The sequence below is a fragment of the Tupaia chinensis genome, unplaced genomic scaffold (assembly GCF_000334495.1).
Source record: "Tupaia chinensis unplaced genomic scaffold, TupChi_1.0 Scaffold000674_2, whole genome shotgun sequence".
Taxonomy (NCBI): domain Eukaryota; kingdom Metazoa; phylum Chordata; class Mammalia; order Scandentia; family Tupaiidae; genus Tupaia; species Tupaia belangeri.
In genome coordinates this window covers 3,415,339-3,436,544 of record NW_006160198.1, presented here as the reverse complement: position 1 = coordinate 3,436,544, position 21,206 = coordinate 3,415,339, and the positions used below count along the sequence as shown (strand labels likewise).

Here is a 21,206-nt window from a genome sequence, read left to right as displayed (position 1 = left end):
CGTGGACGGTCGTGCCTCAGTAGAGGCCTGGAACTCCGAGGAGGAAGGCGCCGTGTGGTTGCTGCGAGCGGGACGCGCCCTGCCCGGGCTCAGCTCCCGAGCTGGGGTAACTAGCTGCGGCGCTCGGGCCTGCCCCTCTCGGTGCGGCGATTCGAGGCCAGGCCGCGGGTGGGGGAGGGGAGAGCCCGAGTGCGGGCCTGGGGACGCCGAGGCGGCCCGGGCCAGGTGGGCAGACGGGCCGGGGCGCGGGAGGAAGGGAACCTTCGCCGCCGGCGGGCTTCGGGTTCGACGGGGAGGTTGTGGCGGGTGCGGGGCAGATTGTACGTCTTCATTCCGGGCGCGCGGTGGGCGAGGGGAAGGTGCCGGAGCCCTCCTTTGGCCTGGGGTGGCCTCGGCGGCGGCGGTCGGGAGGGTGCTGCGGGGGCCGGGGGTGCCACGAGGGAGGTAAGTGGGGAAGCGGACGGGGGCGGCGGGGCTCGGCTCCGCCAGCCCGGGCTCGGATGGGAGCGACGGCGTCGGCCCCTCGGAGTCTGAGGATTCGCTTTTTGTAGCTCCGGTGCTTGACTGTGGTGACACTTTGCGGGTCGTTTGGGTGCTGCGGGGTAAATTAGGTGATTGGATCGTGGAATCTTTGAATTCGACGCGGGCGATCCAGTGTGTAAAAAACATACCTGTTGGCGGAAGAAGTAAAAATATGGAAGACGCCAGTAGTAGTACTCTTCTCATTTCGGTGAAACTGCGTAGTGAAGATGAATGTGTACAAACACACCCCAAATTACTACAGTTAATACTTCTTGCGTTCAAAACCAAGTACTACAATATCTGGGGAAATCTGGCTGAGTAATAGATTCGTCACGACTTGTGTCATTTGGCAATATTAAGAGGAAATGGTCCTTGTAAAACTGAACGTAGTAACGTTTTTTCCCCCGATTTGTAGGGTTTTTCTTTTTTCTCCATGTCGTCTTCTTTCTTGCTACCATGTGCCCGTTTCTATCCTGCGCTAGGAGATAAGGTTAAAGATGACTTTTAGATTTTAAAATCAAACAGTATACTGTAAAAGGCAGAAACAGAGTGTAACTAGGTTTGTTTTTTTCGTGAGATAAATTTTGTTTCAGGAATGGGGTCAGCATTTCACCTACCAGCTCTATAGCACTACCTGAGACTGCAATAGTACTTGAGACAGCAGCTGGAGTGTAAGAAGATCTGGATTCCAGTCCTGATTTTTGCCTTTATTATTAAATTAGTGCTATAAACAACTGGAATTGTTTGTATTCAAACATTCAGGTCAGAATTTTTTTTTAATTTATTCTGCCAATGATGTGTCCTCCACAGAGTATTGACTGCTTTATAAACACAGTAATGTGTATTTATGTAAGTTCTTTTTAACATGTTTTTTAGGTAAGAACTTTTTACAAGTTTTACCCAGAATTACAGGTGAAGAGTACTCAGCTATCTTAAATAAGAATTTTGTTCACTTAAGTACAAGTGACTTTTCTGCCACATTATCCCACACAGGACACAAAGACACCCCTGTGTTCTACATGAAGATATCAACTGATATAATTCATTTGTGACACTCACGTAGCCAATTTTTAGTCAGCCTCACACTACTCTTGATCTGTTAATGTGTTCAAGAATTGTCCATATTTTAATTTTGTATTTCAAGAAAAATAATCTTGTAGTTAAAAATCTACAAATCATGACACTTTCATTATTCATAATTTGCTGTAGTGTGGTTTTCTAGGCTAGGGTTTTACAGTACAAGAATGGGCTTGACATGGCATCTGCCTTCACATTGAGTCATCAGACAAATGGATCAACAAATACTGTTGTTATCTTTGTGTAGCTGTTAGTATTAGTGTGAGAGCATAGAGGAGGGGCCCTTATCTTAGAGGAGAATTTACAGGAAATACTGCTTTTTAAACTAAGGTTTGATGGACTTTGATAAGCTAACTATGCAAGTCCTGATAGCATTTATTTAGTCCTCAGAACTGAAACTCAATGGAAATTTAGAGCCTAATAGAAACATGTTAGGTATTGTCCTATAAAGTTAGTGCTTGTTCTGTCCGCGTAGCCCAGTGGTTAAGAGAGCTGGATCCCACATGGTTGATTTGAGTCAGCAGGCTGAGCACGGGTCCATGTGAGCTCAGATCTCAACTGGATAGAGAAATGGAGAAGGGCTTGCAGTGTGACCGCACTCTGAGGGGGGAAATGCCTGTTCCCCATTCTCTTTCTGACAAGCGTGCTCTGGAATTTTTTTTATTTTTTATTTTTTTTAAGTTACAAGAAAAAGTTAAAAGTTAATGTTCTGTGTTGTGGAATGAAGACCTATTGTGTCCCTAAACCAAATGAAAATTTTTAGTTTTTTGTTCTTGTTATTGCTAGCACATCATTTTGTTAACACAGATACTTCAGTTCTGGTAATAAACAGTGAGACAAGCATGAGTGAAATCCACAAGCTTGCTTCAAGCCTCTTTTTATTTTTTAGAATTATTTTATTTAACTTTATTTATTTAAATTTGAAAAGAGAGGGATTGAGTGAGAGAGAGAGAGAGAGAAAGTGAGTTTGGGACCATATTCAGCCATGTGGGACTCCCGTGCCCTTAACCACCACGCCCCGACTGCTCCTCAAGCCTCATTTTTAACAAACTTAACTAATTTACCTAACTGTTGAATATCATGTTAGAATTATTACAATTTGCAATGGATGAGATTTTGATTTACTACTAAGATTATTTGAATTCACCAAAGCAAAATTCTACTAAAATGAAATAATTCATTACCTTCTCACAAATCACTATTTTATAGAAATTCTCTTTTTCAATAGTTGGTAATCATAATGATGAGCCCATAAAGCCCAGGGGAAGGGAATGGAGATTAAATTATAATTTGAGAGTTGACTGGGATTTAATTTTTATTGAATTTCATTTTTAACGTTTCTATTCTGACATGAACTTACGTGTTCAAAACTGGTTTTTCCTGCTCTCAAGTACATTTTTCTCTGACTACCAATTAGACTAGTTAAGTTGAACCATCTGGTTTTAAAATCACCTACTGCTCTATGCCCATTTTTAGGGGTATAGCTTTAAAAGAGGGCACCTTTCCATTATCATCAGGTTATAGGTTTTTTTGTTTTCTTTTAACCTGGGTATATCTTTGTGTCTGAATATTTGTCAGCTAAAAATAAAGGTTTTTCGGGTTTTTTTTAAGCCCCTAAAAGTTGTATATTCTCAAGTTGCTTCCCATATTTGACCATCCTTAGGTTCCATGTCTGCGTGTTCACTAGAATCAGTAAAATTTTCCAAATGAAAAAAAACTCTCTTCCTTATGGATGAAAGAGAAATTTTTTCATAAAAAATAATTACCAGCAGCAGATTTCTTTAAACAAAACAATACTAGGAATACAGGTAAATAGTAGAATTGTAACTACATTTGTGTTTCTTGAGATTCCTGGCTATTAAAATACATTGGTATTTTTTGTGGTAACTCTGGCCTATTCATGCCATGAATTTATTGTATAGTAAATGATGGACTTCGGTAATTCAGAAACCACAGGACCCTACATACACACACACACATTTAATACAGACATTTAACATAGATTCAGCATTAGACCCAGTTCAAGTTTTTCTTGGAGACTAGAAACATAAGATAATGTTATAATAGTAGTAAAGTAAAAGGATAAATGAATGATATTTTATTTGCCCTGTCCCTGTATAATAGGCTACTTCAAAACCTAGTGGATTAAAACAGTTGTATAATGTCTTTACAGTTGCAGTTCTACTGGTTTTACCAGGGTTCATGCAAGTATAAGCAAGCCTTCAGCTCTTGAGCTGGGAGGTTCAAGATGGAGTCGCTCACGTGTCTGGCAGTTGGTGTTCATTGACACATAGGCCTCACTCCTTATGATCTTTTATGACATGGGTGTCTCCGGACAGCATTCCAAGAGAGTGAAATGGAAGCTGTAAGCCCTCATACAATCTTGCAGATAATGCAATGCTACTTAAACACTGCATTCGCTTAGTCACATCAAATCTCACAGGCTAGCCCACATTCCAGGGGTGGGAAAGTAAGACTCCTCCTTGTCCTGGCAGACCAGCAACATTACTTTGCAAAGGGTTTGCATACTAGGGTACCAGCTATTTGTAGTCATATTTTATATTTTACCACAATTTGTTTAAACCATTATGAGAATAGGTACCCCTAGGCCAGCAGGCGGTGTGGAGGTTAAGAGGGGTAGATCTCACATGGTGTACAGAGTGGTTTGAGTCCTGGACCCAGTGGCTTGGAAAACATGCTGTGTATGTGTACGTGCGTGCCCAAAATCCTGAGAGGAGAATGGAGGACGAGGGACTGCAGTGTGCCCATTCTCCGGGGGTGGGGTGGAGGGGGGTGATTTCTCACTTTCTCTGGTGAGCACACATATTCTGTAGCAAACACTACAAAACAGAAACAAATGGGTATCCTTAAAATGTCATGATTAGAATTGCTTTAAAGTAACATAAGGGGTGATAAAATAGACAAGATTGGTCAAATGTTGATAACTGCTGAAAACTTAATTGATAAATGGAAGTTAATTTTTTTCCCGACTTATCTGTATGTTTGAAATTTTTCATAGTAAGAAAAAAAAATCAAGTTACAAAAAGGTTATCTAAAATTAATTTTGTGAAGTTTCAACCTTATTTTTCACTTAGTGTTTAGCAGAACATTAGTTTATTGTTTAGTATTTACTACATTTACTACTTCCTTTCTGATATATAGATACTAAGGCTATAAACCAACATTTTAAAAAGGGAATTCTTAGGAGTTCATCATAAAATTTCCTTGTAATATGATTTAAAAATAGTTTCTCTTTTTGTAAATAACTGCCTTAATTAAGTAAGATCAAGTACATGAAAGAAATTTTGGGAAACTAAGTGTAAATTGTTTTTCTTTTTTTGTTTTTGTTTTCCCATGAGACACCTGTGGTTGCTGGTGTGAGACAATGGGAAGGAAGTGAGAAATCACCCCCAAGGGAGATAGCCACACCACAGTCACTTCTCCTCCATTCTCTTCTTGGGACTTTGGGCATGCAAGCACATGTACCTGGCATAATTTCCGAGCCACCAGGTCCAGGATCAGACTGAAGTTCGGCTTATGGGAGTCCAAAGCCTTAACCACCATGCTACCTGCTGGTCCCTGAAGCAGAACTTTTAATCGAGTGCAGAGTCCACACCTTAGAAGCCAACCCTAGTGATACATTTTTGTCTTACTAGAAAAAAAGAGAACCTGACTGTTCAACTCTGGAATCAAATCTGAATTTATTAAGTATTACTATTTTAAGAATTATTTTATTTAAAAGTTTTGGTATGGGGCATATGCATTAACCAGAGACAGACAGAAAGAAAGCTGTGAGGTAAGTCTTTTTTTGGGGGGGGGGTGGTGGTGAATTTTTGCTATAAGGCGCATGCACTTGCCAGAAAGAGGGACACAGAGAGAAAGCCTGAAATCACCCCCTGGGGGGATGACCATGCTGCAATCCTTTCTCCATCCTCCTCTAAGGATCTGGGGCTCTCATGCACATGCCAAGAGTTTAAGCTACCTGGTCTGAGACTTGAACCGCAGTCGACTACATGGAAGTCCAGCAACAAAACCATTGTGCCAACTGCTGGTCTCCTTTAAAATGCTTCTTTTAAAAGCATTAAGTTAAAAAAAAGTAAAAAAAAAAAATTTCCTATCTGTTTATTTTTCTCACACTTTTTCTCCTTTAGGACTTAAAACTCTTTAATATTTTGTCTAGTAGGAATTTTTCAAGGACTATGCATTTTAATTTTTTCTGGGTTTTTTTTTTTTTGTGCTTCTGACCTACAACTTATGCAACCAAATTATGTAAGTTTTCATGAAACACCTACATTGTCAAAATTCAATCAATTTATGTAGAGGAGTTGCCAAAAATAGTTTCATACAATATCAAATTATATCTCTCAGAGGACTCTGCCTCTTTGCCTTTTTCCAAGAGGTTTATTTTGAGCAGATTTCCTACTAGGTTAGTTTTGTTCTACAAGTCTGCAAGTAAGAACTGAATAAGAATATATTCACAGTGAACTACTGGAGGCATTGTTGTTATTAAAGAACCGCCCTGTGTGTGTGTGTGTGTGTGTGTGTGTGTGTGTGTCTCTATATATATATATATATATATTTCAAAAAACATCTTGTGCCTCTTTACAATCTTCAGATTACAAATACAGTGTTTTTACTTAGTATTTTCATAGCCTTGATAAAATAGCACATCCAGTATTTGTTAAATTGTTCATAGGCTTTTGCATGTCAGCTAAACTGTTAATATTTCTCCTGATGTATGCTTTTGAATTCCCAATTCAAAGTTCAACTCTATTTAATGAAAATTTTTATATGGACTTGTCAAATTTATACACAATTTGTAAAAAGCTTATACCAGAAAATATAAGTTAGGTGACATTATACTTTATCATTCAGACCAACCTACATTTTTTTATTTTTTAAGAATTATTTTATTTGACTTATTTAATTTGATCAGAGAGGGATAGAGTGAAAGAGGTGGGGGCAGGGAGTGAGAAAGGAAGCCGCCAGGTCTGGCACTCAAGCCATTATCTTACGATAACGAAAATAAATTGGGACTTTTCAGGGCATAAACTTGAGACTGTTCTAGGCAAATTGGAAAATATAATCATCCTGCTTGGGAGGAAAATAGTACTCCTTTGCCTCCACCCACTACCTATTCCTATTTCAACCTTTTTTGTAAGAATTATTTTATTTAATTGTATTTATTTATTTATTTTTAAATTTGACCAGAAAGAGACAGCGTGTGTGAGAGAGAGAGAGTGAATAAGAAAGCAAGCTACCAGGTCTGGGACTCAAACCGCAGTCAGCCACATGGGCGTCCAGGGCCCTCGACCCCCATGTTGTCACCTGCTGGCCCCCATCATTCAACTTTCTAAAGGCAGTTACTCTAAGCTATTCAACTATATTTTCTAGGATTTATTTGCCTTCGTATTTCTCAAGGATGGGCTTACATTGTTATTTTATGATTTTTCATTGTTTTGTTATATTACTATGGCTATGTAAATATTCACATTTTCACCCACATACAATTATACCTCCTTTTTCTTTTTTTCTTTCTTTTTTTTTTAAATATACCTTCTTTCTTAGATGATGGCTGTTTTTCCAACTTAAAAAATGAATTTTATTTAAATTGCCAGAGGGCCCTGTGCACTTACCAGGGAGACGGTGAGGTGGGGTGTGGTCACATAATCCCTTCTCTATTTCTCTTACCTGTTGGGATTTAAGGTACACACAGGCACACACACACACACACACACACACACACACACAAACACACACACCTCAAGGAAGTCGGCCATATTGGATCTGGCTCCATTAACCATTAGGCCACAAGGCTGGCCTTATAATGTCTTGATAAAAAGTCCAGAGTAGAAACAAGGACAAGGTGTCTGTTTAAACTGATGACCAGGAATTGAATAGGAAAGATGTAGACTTTCTAGACATATACAAAGGCTCGTGAGAGCATATTGTGCTAAGCAAGGGGTATGCAAATAGTACAGTAGATGTGAGCATTGAACACTAATAATCAGTATGAACACTGAGAGAGTAAAGAACAAAATCATGTAGGATTTTCTGTGGAGACAAAATTGAGTAAGGAAAACTGGCCAGATTTTGGAAACAGCAGACCTCAAAAGTTCCTCATGTCAGGGAACCAGCAGTTAGCATAATATTAGGCTATGTCGCTGGACTCCCACATAGTCGACCGCGGTTCACGTCCCGGACCCAGTGGCTTAAAACTCACGCCAGGCGCGTGTGTATGCGTGCCCAAGATCCCGAGAGGAGAATGGAGGAGAAGGGATTGCGGCATGACCATCCCACCTGGGGGGTGATTTCTCACTTTCTGTCTCTATGTCTCTCTCTGTCTGGCGAGCGCACACGCCCTATAGTGAAAAACTTCTCAAAGAAAAAAAAAGTTCCTTGTGTCACTTTTTACTTCATTTTATGGACAATAAAAACCCTTTGGTGGACTTCAGGTATGTGAGGGAGACAGGGGTAATCTCACAATTTACCTTATGGATATAATTCGTTTGCATGATTAATTCTGTATGTGAGCTGATGATTTAGGAGGATTAAAAATTAAAGACTTGCTTGTTCTCCCAGTGGCAATTAATAAAAATTTGCATTTCACAGGAAACCTTAAGAATGGAGTCTAAACCTTCAAGGATTCCAAGAAGAATTTCCGTTCAACCCTCCAGCTCTTTAAGTGCTAGGATGATGTCTGGAAGCAGAGGAAGTAGTTTCAGTGATACCTATCACACAAGAGATTCTTCATTTAGACTGGATTCTGAATATCAGGTAACTTGATTGATTGATTGATTGATTGATTGATTGATAGATAAAGAGTACAGAAACAAGAGCACCCCTTGACAGGGTGTCGTCACACCTACATCTTAATTTGGAATACATGTGTAAAATCTTTTTCACAATCCTTGGGGATTTTTAAGCAGTAGGCATCTTGTAATTAAAACAATGTATCTGTACCAAAATGAATGACTAATGCTTTCCAAATGGTTTGGACTTCAGAATTATAGACATGTTACTGTGGCCTTCTATAAAATTCTATTTTTCCGAGGGATGGCAGTGTGGCTGTCCCCTCTTCCCCATAGGGGGATGATTTCCCATTTTCCCTCTCTGTTGATTGCATGTGCCCTATGGCAAAAACCTAAAAAGAAAAATAAAAAATAAGTATTGGGACCAGCTCTCTCGTGTTTGTTAAGGTGGCTGAATTACGACATGGCCAACTGCATGAGTCCCAGACCCTGTTGAGAAACAGGTTGGGCATTTGTAGTGCCCAAAATCTCAAAAGGTGTGTGTTGGGGAGGAGGGTTGTGGTGTGACCATTCCCCATGGGGATGCTTTTGTTCCCTCTCCCCCCCCACCCTCCAATGAGTGTATACACCTTTGGCAAATTTTAGGAAACAAAACCTAAGTATCAGTTTAGGGGTATACACTTAGTCAAACGGTCAATATGGATGACTTTGTTAAAAGACCAAAAATAAAGGACCTTTATTTCTGATATCAAACTCCCATTCATCCGACTTTTTCTTCATGTACACAAAACAGTGGTAGAATAATGAGTGTTTTTCTTGGAGAACCTTTTATGACAGAATTTATAGTGTTTTAAATGAATTTTTGGGTTTTATTTCTTAGGGTAGTAAGAAGTTATACCAATTCATCCATCTGCTCTTTGTTTTCTTTTAAGACCAGCAGCTCATATGTGTTTAAAACAGCTTATTGATGTCGTAGCCATAGTTGTAATGTAACACTAAATTTCAGAAGGCATGATTTCTGAGGAAGAATCACTTGCTAGTTTGGGTTTGGCTATCTTGACAATGAGGTTGAGCATCTTTTCATGTGCTGATTGACTGTACATCTTTTAAGAAATACCTGTTCAGCTCCTTTGCTCATTTTTTAAATGTAGTTACCTTTATCCTTATGTTGTAAGTGTTCTTTATAAGTTCTAATAAAAGTTCCTTATTAGATGTTTGATTTGCATGTATTTTTTCAGTAGATTCTCTTTTATCGAGAGAGAGAGATTTTTTGCTGTAGGGTGTTTGTGCTCGCCAAAGACAGAAAGCAAGAAATTGTTTCCCAGGGGGGATGGCCACGCCATAGTCCCTTCTCCATTCTCCTCGGCATGCACACACAGTTGCCCAGCATGAGTTTTTGTTTTTTTTTTTTTTTAAGAATTATTTAATTTTATTTATTGTCATTATTTATGTATTTAGTTTTTTGAGGTTGACCAGAAAGAGAGAGAAGGAAAGTAAGAAAGCAAGCTGCTAGGTCCAGGACTCAACTGGTCAGCCTTGTCAGAGTCCAGCTGCCTTAACCACCATGCCATCTGCAGGCCCCACACCTGGCCCAAGTTTTAAGCCACCAGGTCCGGGACTTGAACCATGTAGGAATCCAACAATGTAACCATTATGTCATCTGCTGGTCCCCATTAAGATTCTTTTGTCTTGCATTATTTTAAGAGCATTTGTGTTGGCAATTTCTTTCTTTCTTTCTTTCTTTCTTTCTTTTTTTTCGTAAAGAGATTTGCTTTAATACAGGTTGTGTGTGCTCTACACAAATACAGAAAGCTAGACATCACTCCCCTAGGGGGGAATGGTCACACTACAATCCTTTCTCCTCAGTTCTCCAGTTGGTATTTTGGGCATGCATGCACATGTGCCTGATGTGGGGAATATTTTTTAAAACCTTAGAAATAATTACATTCTGGGAACCAGCAGTTAGCATAATGGCTATGTCACTGGACTCCCACGTAGTTGACTGCGGTTCACGTCCTGGACCCGGTGGCTTAAAACTCACGCCGGGCGTGTGTGCGTGCATGCCCAAGATGCCTGGAGGAGAAGGGATTGCGGCGTGACCATCCCCCCTGGGGGGTGATTCTCGCTTTCTGTCTCTATGTCTCTCTCTGTCTGGCGAGCACACACGCCCTATAGTAAAAACGTCTCCAAAAAAAAAAAAAAAGAAAAGAAATTATTACTTTCTGAAGGCAAATATTGATTTGTATAGTAATAATACTACATGATTTTGTTATTTATTTTGAAGTAAATCTCTTGTTGGAAAGATAACCTGAATAAGTATTAAAAGGGTAAAAATAAAATGAAAATTGGATTCCCTACTAGAAAATTCAGAAATTTTTCTTCATTTCATTGTACATACAGTGTCATTAGCCTTTGAGTCTAAAAACTGTTCTCAATTAGTGATTTTTCAGATATATGCTACATTATTTCAGCTACTTTGGTTGGGCTGAATCCTCACCCCCCCTACTTTAGTAACATCTTTTTTAAGGTGTAGTTCACATACTACACAGCACCTTTTCATGTCATTATTAGCCATTTAAGTTGGAAGTAATTCTTGAAAAATGTTAACTGTAGAAGTCATATCTATTACATATTCTGGATAGAGAGTGAACATTTACTCAAAAAGAAGAGAACCAAATCCTAAGTGGAATTTAATTACTCCTTTTTTTAAAATAATTATTTTATTTTAACTTTATTTATTATTATTGTTATTTTCCAGTATGATCAGACAGAGAGAGAGAGGGGGGAAGTGAGAAAGCAAGCCACCAGATTCAAGACTTGAACCACGATCGGCCATGTGGGACTCCAGCACCTTTAACCACCACGCCACCTGCCGTCCCTCCCCTTTTTTTTAAATAATCATTTTATTTTAACTTTATTTATTATTGAATTTAATTACTCAGTTTCATATGAGTGCTCTTAGTCTTGAGACAACAGAGCGAAGAGTACGTTTCCAAAACTTGGCTATATTAAGGGACTCAAAGAGGGAAGACAACCTATAGAATGAAAACATTTGCAAAGTGTATGTCTGACAGGGACACATTCCGACTATTAAGATAAGCTTGCTCTTTTCAACAAAAAAGCAAACTAGGGACCCAGATGTAATGGCTACGTCGATAGACTCCCGCATAATCAACAGTGGTTCAAGTTTTGGACTCAGTGGCTTAAAACTCATACCAACTGTGTGTGCGTATGTGCCCAAAATCCCAAGAGGAGAATGGAGGAGAGGGGGTTGTGGCGTGACCATTCCCCTGGGGAGGAGATTTCTGGCTTTTTGTCTCTCTGGTGAGTGCACATACCCTGTAGCAAAAAAAAAATCTCTGTCTCGAAAAAAAAAGAAGACAACCTAACTTTAAATGGGCAAAGGATTTAAATAGATATTCTTTAAAGATATAGAAGTGGCTGATAAGCCATATGTCAGTAAGGTAAATGCAGATCAAAACTATACCATTTCCTACCCATTATAATGGCTAAAATAAAAATGACAGACAAGGCCAGCAGGTGGTGTGGAGATTAAGGCAGCTGGATCCCACATGACCAGCTTCATGGTTCGAATCCCAAATCTGTGCCTTGGAAATCAGCCTGGGCACATATGTGTGCACACCCAGGGTCTTGAGAGGAGAATGTAGAAGGGATTGTTGCGTGGCCATCTCTCCTTGGAGATGTGCTTTCTTTTCTCTCTCTCTCTCTCTCTGCTAAGTGCATGCACCCTATAGCAAATTAAAAAAAAAAAAAAAAAAAAACACACAGACGCCAACAGAGAAATTGGATCCCTCATACATTGTTGGTGGAATTGTGAAGTTATGCAGTTCCAATGATAATAAGCATTCTTTTCTCTGGGTTGATATACATAAGCCACATAGGTTGTGAGTTCTGAGTCATGAAAATGATTTCCTAAACATTAAGAATGTCTTTGGTGGGGGGGCAAGGGGTTTTTGCTATAGGGCACATGCGCTCGCCAGACAGACAGAGACATAGAGACAGACAGAAAGCGAGAAATCACCCCCCAGGGGAGATGGCCACACTGCAGTCCCTTCTCCTCCATTCTCCTCTTGGGATCTTGGGCACACACGCACACTCTCCCGGCGTAAGTTTAAGCCACCGGGTCCAGGACTCGAACTGCGGTCGACTACGTGGGAGTCCAGCGACATAGCCATTACGCTAACTGCTGGTCCCTACAGTAAGAATGTCTTTAAGCCTGTGGGCACTTCATAATTCAAGTTATCTAAAATGAAATGTGTCTTTTTAAAGTCTCAGTTTGCTGCTGCCTCTGCCTCTCTACATACACAGGCATGCACGTACGTACGTACATGGGTTTCTCTCTCTTTTCCTCCATTAAGTAGTAGTGTCAGCCAACACTAGCTTAACTAGACCTGGTATTTTCAGTAAATGGCATTCATTTGTCTTACCAGTAGCTAGTGCCAGAAAACAATGGGAATGATTTCAGAATTTTTCTTTATGTCTCATAGTTTTTCAGTCTGATAATTTTTTTTTTTTTTGGAGCGGTTTTTGCTATAGGGCGTGTGTGCTCAACAGAGAGACAGAAAAATCACCCCCCAGGGGGGATGGCTACACCGCAATCCCTTCTCCTCCATTCTCCTCTCGGGATCTTGGGCATGCACACATGCGCAGCCGGAGTGAGTTTTAAGCCACCGGGTACGGGACGTGAACCGTGGTCGACTACATGGGAGTCCAGGGATATAGTCATTATGCTAACTGCTGGTCCCCAGTCTAATAAATTTTTATCTCCTATAATCATCACTTTTCTCATTACTTTTGTTGCAGGGGCTTATTTCTTTCTATTCCAGTGATCTCCTGATTGGTTTTCCATTTTTCTGTCCATTCTACCTATCTCATCTTTCACACCCCTGTAAAGGATCTTTTCCTGTAAAGTAGGAGATGTGATGATATTCCTTTCTTCAGTGGTTGCCAAGGTTATGTTTGCAGAAGTGTGCTGTTCAGTAAGATTGTCCAGTCCATGGAAAAAGAGAAAAATAATAAGTTACGGACTCTGTACAAATACAAATATATTCAGTTTAAATATATTTGCTTTATTCTGAATCATCATTTAACTTTGGGAGGAGTATATTAAATTTTCCTTTAAAAGCATTGTATGGGATTAGGTAGGTTTTGTTCTTTTAGACTACCTTTTGATATCCTATTGGTCAAAAGCAGCAGTTATTTTTATTCTTATTTATTTATTTTTTATGGAGAGTTTTGATTTTTTTTTTTTTTTTTTACTTGAATGTGCATACACACGCCAGGAAGACAGAGAGACAGAAAGTGAGAAATCACCCCCCAGGGGGATGTCTGCACCACAATCCCTTCTCTATTCTCCTCACCTGCACATGCACACAGCGTGAGTTTAAGCCAATGGGTCTGGGACTCGAACCGCGGTTGGCTTCATGGGAGTCCAGCGACATAGTCATTACGCCAACTGCTGTTCCCATCAGCAGCAGTTCTTTTTAATTATAAATTAAATCTTGTTTGTTGCTATTCTTTAACTTTTTTGATCTCTGAAGTCCCAAAGTCTTAGAACCTGTGGACTGTAGGATAAAATCCCTAATAGCCTGATAATAGCATAGAAAATTGATTCTTCAATAAATAAGGAATTTTGTATCTTGCATCTCTAGTTCATTGATTGGGTTTCTATAGTGTGTTAGGTACAGAGGGTTGTGTGGTCAAATTTATACTAAATTGAAAAGTATCATATTCAATTTGTAAAGTATTCTCTGGACAAAAGATTGATGAAATTCTGACCTGCCCCATTCCTGCCTTTTCAGTGTTGCCATCTTCTACATTTCTGTATATGTTTATAACTTACTCTTCTTTGCTACTATGAACCAGTACATTTTCAAATTCATGCAATATACTTCTTATAATGGAAGCATAAGAGAAAAAAAAAGTAAATACTAAGAAGAAATTCCGGGTTAGAATTGTTCATAAACTTTTTTGTCTGTTATCTATAATGTACTTTGTTTGCCTATGTGGTGAACTCCAATTATTACCTTCTAAGAGTTCTCCCCTGTCCCCCTCAGACAGTTAGGCTCTTTTTTGTAAAACTTTGACCAATCGACCAATCTTTCTATTATAGTAATTCTTTATATATTTGTTTATTTACTTGTTTGCTACCTATACACTAGCACTTTTGGTTGGAACTCATCATTTGGGCTTTCATGATTATCATGTGAATTTTAGATTAACCTAGACTGCATTTATGGCTCATGATATATTCCATTTTAAGTTCTTTCCGTTAAGCAAAATAACATTCAAAAGAACTTGGCTTTGGTTGAATTTTTTAATTAATTTTTTTCCGCTTCCACCACAGGGTGTATGTGCCCTCTAGAGAGAGACAAAGAGTGAAAGTGAGAAATCATTTCCCAGGGGTGGGGGGGAGTATGGCCGCACCGCAGTCCCTTCTCCATTCCCCACAACCCTGGGATTCTGGGCACACACATGCACCCACCTTGATTTTCAAGCCACTGGGTCCAGGGCTTGAACTTAACCACCACGCCGCCTACTGGCCCCTAGTTGAATTAAAAAATTTTTTTCTTAGGTTTGGTTGGTTGGTTTTTGCCATAGGGTACATGTCCTAGCTGGAGAGAAACAGAGAGAAAGTGAGAAATCATCCCCCCAAGTGGGGTGAGCACATTGCAGTTTCTTTGTTCTTGGGATTTTGGGCATGCACAGAAATGCATCCTGTATGATTTTCAATCTCAAGGTCCAGAACTTGAACTGCAGTCAACCATATGGGAATCTAGTTCCTTAACTATCATGCCACCTCTGGCTACATAGTTTAATATTATTTAATAAAATAATCCATTCATCGCATACTTATATTAATATTTAAGTGATTTTCTTTTGTTTTCGCAGACATTACTTTTAGGAGTCCTTCTGTCTCCAAGCAGTTTAGGGATTGATTACATGCCAAACATGTATGTGTGTGTGTGTGTGTGTGCGCGTGCGTGCGTGCGTGTGTTTGTCGCCGTGCAAGTGATACAAAAATAACAGGAATTTCAATAATTGTGGTTGAATATGTTCTTGTTATTTAAACCAGTATTAAGGAAATGAAATATTCCTTTTTTAGTGTTGTTATATTGAACAAAATACTTAACCAAGTAAAGAATTAGAAGTAAAATATTTGTATATTTTGAGTATGGTCTGTGTTATGAATTGTTACCTTTTGTGAACATATATTTATGTGCAAAAATAAAGAACTGTGCCCTAAGTGTTTTATAATACATACCTGGTTTAGTTATTTATTAATTCACTGATGAAGAAATTCAAGATGTTGGGATTTCTCTTTTTTTTTTTTAATATATCATCATTATTATATGTCTATTGCTGAGAGTATGCTTTAGATCAGGGATGAACTTTTTTCTTTATTCAGGATAGAATACATGTATTCGAGAAAGGGGGAAGACAGAGATGGGTGTACACCTTCCACAGAGACTGGTCCAACTGTTGTCTCCTTCCTCCAGTTCTCCAACCTGTCAGATCTTGGGCATTCACATATATACCCAGTGTAATTCAGACTTAGCAAGCCTCACAAAATACAATAGTAGTATATAGCAAGGGGATAAATAGGTAGAGGAGGGCAATGAGTAAGAAAAAACTGCACCGTAGAAAAATTGATTCTTGTGAGGAATAGATGATCTTTGGGAATTTATTAGTGCATTGTAGGTTAAATTTAATGATAAATATAGGGTTTTTTTTAAAAAAAATATTTATTTTAAATTTATAGTCTACATCAGCATCAGCATCCGCATCATCATTTCAACCTGCATGGTATAGTGAATCTGAGTTAACTCAGGGAGCACGCTCAAGATTGCAAAACCAGCAACGAGATCATGATTCAAAAAGACCTAAACTTTCCTGTACGAACTGTACATCTACCTCAGTTGGGAGAAATGTTGGAAATGGTTTAAATACAGTAGCAGGTAAGAAATGTTTGTGCGTCACCCCATATCATCTTAGGTTTGAGATTAAGCAAGCAGAGTATGTGAAAGAAAGTGGGTCAGAAACATAGTAGAGTTTAGTTACTTGATTTGAAGTTAACTAAAGTTAGTATATGAATTGAACTTAACTCCCCCTTTTTTCAGTTTTGTTCTATATTTGGTATGATGTCCTACACAAACAAATTTTAATTAATTAGCATAGCTAGCATGTCTGCTAATCAAACTGGTAAAAGTAACATGTATTCTGTTGGTTATATTTAGGAAATGAATTTTTAAATTGTCTTTGGAAAAGCCAAATCAGATAAATGTTAAAAATACATTTTAAACATGTTTTTCATAAGTGATAAACATTGTCATATATAGTATTCGGTCTTCGGGAAAGTATTTTTCTATGTTTTTCTTTGCAAAAATGCTTATTACTTTCCCAACAACCCAATATTTATTTTCAGAAAATGTAGAAACTCTTCAGCTAAAAAACAAAAAAAGTTGGTGATATTCTGATAGTATTTCTGTATAAGGAATTAGGAAGTCATGAGTCTAGTCTTTTAACTAGATGAGTGGTATTAGGTAAGTTCCTTTACCACTCTGGGATTTAGCTGTTTAATCATAATTCTCTTTGCATGGTATTTTGTACTAGGAGATTTTTTTTGTTGTTGCAAAAATCAAAACACCTTTTGTTGAGAAGACAGGAATTTACTTATTCCTCACTTGTACTTTTCTTCAAATTAAATTTTAGCCAATTCCTAAAAGTTTTATGGGGAGGCAGAACTTGTGGTAACACAATTGGAAATACAATTCTTAAGATGTTCATGTATTACCATTTGAATTAGTGTAAGCGATTCCTTTCTATTTTGATAGGCAGGACCGCCATGGGAAAGACACTGCCCATCTGAAGGATATTAAGAGTAGTGAGATGGGTAAGAGCAGACTGACCTTAACTTTATAGAAAACACTGCTGTGCAGGGATTCACTTGTTCTCTTGTGCTGTGTGAAAGCATACGTTAGATAGTTTGGGCCATTTCCTTTAGTGCAGAGGAATTATGGCTATTGAGACTAGGAAAGGAAGAACCAAATTTTTAGGGTAAATAGGGGAAAAGAGGTTTGAGACTTAATTTATTATTAAATGAAATCATATCTAATAAAATTAAAATAATTTCTATAGTACATAAAGAATGAACGTAGCATGGTAGCAGTAAAAATATTTTTGATAAAATTGTATTATAACCCACAATACACCATCCATTTCAAGATGGCTTTAATTTTCATTTTGGCAGTTTCCAGTATTTTATTGACGTTAGTGAAATTTTGCATCTTTGGCAACATTTGAATTTTTGTTCCATAGCCATTTTTATATCATGTATGCATTATATGGTCAGATGTTATGTGGAGTGACTGAAACATTGATAACATGTATGGGGATAGGTTTTAGTATTAGGCAGAAAAAAAACGTGTTTGAGTATGAAATAATTATATAAGTGCTTAGTTCATTAGTGAATAATTTTATGTTTTGCTAAATTTCACTTCTGAGTGCAACTATGTAACTGAATCCCATTCCCATAATAACAACCTTCCTCTGTATTACCAAAGATTTGTTATCAGAAACCTTGAAAGCTTTCTCTGAAATACAACTGTTTATTTTTAAGATTCATCTTGGAGGCATAATCAAGTTTCCAGATCTTCATCAATGGTACTTGGTTCATTTGGAACAGACTTAATGAGAGAGAGGAGAGATTTGGAGAGGAGAACAGATTCCTCTCTTAGTAATCTCCTGGATTATAGTCACCGAAGTGGTGATTTCACAACTTCATCATGTATGTATAAACTACATGAAGTATAACTTTTCTAATAATACATTTTTATGTATACTATTAAAATAACAATATAAAAGAGTAATGGAAAAGTCTTAGGTTATCAAGATTTCAGAATAGCTTAATATGTCTTCTCAGAAGTACTGTCTTGTTTTGCATTTAAAAAAATGTAGACAGTTTGGGGACCAGCAGGTAGCATGGTGCCTAAGGCGCTGGACACTTGCACATGGCCGACCATGTTTTGAGTCTCAGACTTGGTGGCTCGCTTTCTCACTTTCTCTTTTTTCTGTGTCTGTCTGGTCACATTAAAATAAATGAATGAATAAATAAAATTAAATAAGTCCTTTAAAAAATGTAAACAGTTTAAAGTAGTTATACATGAATATCCAGAAGCCATCTACCTTTAAATTTTTTTACTACGCATTTTCTTCTAAGAATACAAATGTTATAAAGGGACTTAACTAAATAGTTCTTACAATACTCATATATTTTTTTTGGAGAGGTTTTTGCTATAGGGTGCTTGTGCTCGCCAGACAGACAGACAGAGACAGAGAGACAGAAAGTGAGAAATCACCCCCTAGGGGGGATTATCATGCCGCAATCCCTTCTCCCCCATTCCCCTCTTGGGATCTTGGGCACACACGCACACACGCCCAGCATGAGTTTTAAGCCACCGGGTCCAGGATGCGCACCGCGGTCGACTACATGGGAGTTCAGTGATATAGCCATTACGCTAACTGCTGGTTCCCAATACTCATATTTAGTACAACACGAGTATGCATTGCTTTTCATTGATCTGACATAAAGACTCAGCCAGTATTGAAAAGCAAAGGTATGAACAAACTAGGGGTATGGTGGTTAAGGGGCTGGATTCCCACATGGCTGAATGAGTGGAATAAATTCTAGACCCAGCTGCTTTGAAAATATACTGGTGTGTGTGCTTGTGTGTCCAAAATCCTAAGAGGAGAGTGAAGGAGAAAAGATTACATGTGGTCATTCCCATACTTGAGGGTGATTTTTCACTTCCTCTTCCTCTCTCTCCAGCAGCATACATGCCTTATGGCAAAAATCTTAAACAAACAAAAAACATACATACACACACACAAAAAAAAAAATTCCAAAGGTATGTCTTATAAGTTAATAAGTAACCAGGGATAAGAACCACTGCTGTTAACTTGAAAGAAAAGATAAAAGATTGAAGAAATGTTTAGCTAATACCAAGATTTACCGTCAAATTACAAGGGTGAATATACTGATGTGAAATAACTTAAAATAGTGCACAGAAGTTTTAAAAGAAAAAAAAAAAACCCTCTAGGGGCATGGTGGAAAAAGGCACTGAGTTTCTATATGGCCTATAACTTGACAACTGTTCAAGTACCAGATCTGGTGACTTGCTTTCTCCCTTTCCCTTTCTCTGTCTCTCTCTGATCAAATTAAAAAATAATAATAACAAACGGAATTAAATAATAAGTAATTCTAAAAAAAAAAAAAAAATCCATAGTTCCTAGGATGAATTTGCTTTTATTTATAAGAATTATTTACATTCCATTATTTGGCTTATTTAAAATTCTGTATCACTTTGCATATTCTTCTACCATGTCAGTTTCTAGTTAGTAAGTTTAACTTTCTCATTTGTTTTTCATGAATTAAAAATGCATTACTTCCTTTTGAATTTGTAATGTCGACTGTTTACAGCAGTGATGTATTTTATCAGTAGGAATGGAAACAAATATGTATTCATGGTTTTTTTTTTCTCATAGTAATAGTTCGGTTCTATAGTTATGGTATAGCAATATTTAATCTAGTTAATAAATTCAGATTTAGTAATACTCAAATTATTTCATGTAATGGGTTACTTTTCCTTCCTTTTAAAAATAGATGTTCAAGACAGAGTTCCTGCTTCATATTCACAGGGAGCAAGACCAAAAGAGAACTCAGTGAGCACTTTACAGTTGAATACATCCTCCACAAACCACCAATTGCCTTCTGAACATCAAACCCTATCAAGTTCTAGGGAATCCAGCCGAAACTCTTTACGATCAAATTTTTCTCCCCGAAGCAGTACACAACCTGGATTTTCTTATATGTCAAGTAGAGATGAAATCCCAAACATGAGCAATTCAGAAAGGGTTGGTTCATCTCAAAGGTCATTTCAAGAATCTTCTGACAATGAAGGTAGGCGGACAACCAGGAGATTGCTGTCACGTATAGCTTCTAGCATGTCATCTACCTTTTTTTCACGAAGATCTAGTCAGGATTCCTTGAATTCAAGATCATTGAGTTCTGAAAATTCATATATTTCTCCGAGAATCTTGACAACCTCACAGTCTCGTAGTAATACAACATCAACTTCTGAAGTTCCTGATAATAGGGCATCTGAAGCTTCTCAGGGATTCCGATTTCTTAGGCGAAGATGGGGTTTGTCATCTCTTAGCCAAAATCATAGCTCTGAGCCAGACTCAGAAAATTTTAACCAAGAATCTGAAGGTAGAAATTCAGGACCTTGGTTATCGTCCTCATTTAGGAATAGATGTACACCTTTGTTCTCTAGAAGGAGGCGAGAGGGAAGAGATGAATCTTCAAGAATACCTACCTCTGATATACCATCTAGATCTCATATTTTTAGAAGAGAATCAAATGAAGTGGTTCATCTTGAAGCACAGAGCGATGGGGCTGCTGCCAACAGACCACAAGCATCTGCAGCATCGAGCAGTGCTGCTACAGGGGGCTTCACATCAGATTCGGCTCAAGGTGGAAGAAATACAGGAATAACAGGGATTCTTCCTGGTTCCTTATTCCGATTTGCAGTCCCCCCAGCACTTGGAAGTAATTTGACTGACAATGTCATGATCACTGTAGATATTATTCCTTCAGGTTGGAATTCAACTGATGGAAAAAGTGATAAAACTAAAAATGCACCTTCAAGAGATCCAGAAAGACTGCAGAAAATAAAAGAGAGGTAAATTTGCCTGTAAAGTAAGAGGAGCTTAGAGAAAGAATTCTTTATTTCGAAATTGACTTCTCATATTTCTGATATCTGAAATTTCTTT

At 38.2% G+C, this 21,206-nt stretch overlaps 1 protein-coding gene across 8 annotated transcripts in view; it reads left to right on the top strand.

Annotated features, from left to right (window-relative positions):
• The first annotated feature begins 6 nt into the window (after nt 1-6).
• MARCHF7 (membrane associated ring-CH-type finger 7) overlaps nt 7-21,206 on the top strand; it is a 39,865-nt gene continuing 18,665 nt past the window's right edge. For all 8 annotated transcript variants that reach the window (XR_003551389.1, XR_003551388.1, XM_006160292.3 and 5 more), the window contains exons 1-5: nt 7-106; nt 8,212-8,376; nt 16,135-16,330; nt 17,992-18,159; nt 20,035-21,115. Coding sequence is in view for 6 of the 8 variants with exons in the window: in XM_006160292.3 (XP_006160354.1) it covers nt 8,224-8,376; nt 16,135-16,330; nt 17,992-18,159; nt 20,035-21,115 (1,598 nt within the window). In the remaining 2 variants the exon portion in view is untranslated. The remainder of the gene's footprint in view (nt 107-8,211; nt 8,377-16,134; nt 16,331-17,991; nt 18,160-20,034; nt 21,116-21,206) is intronic.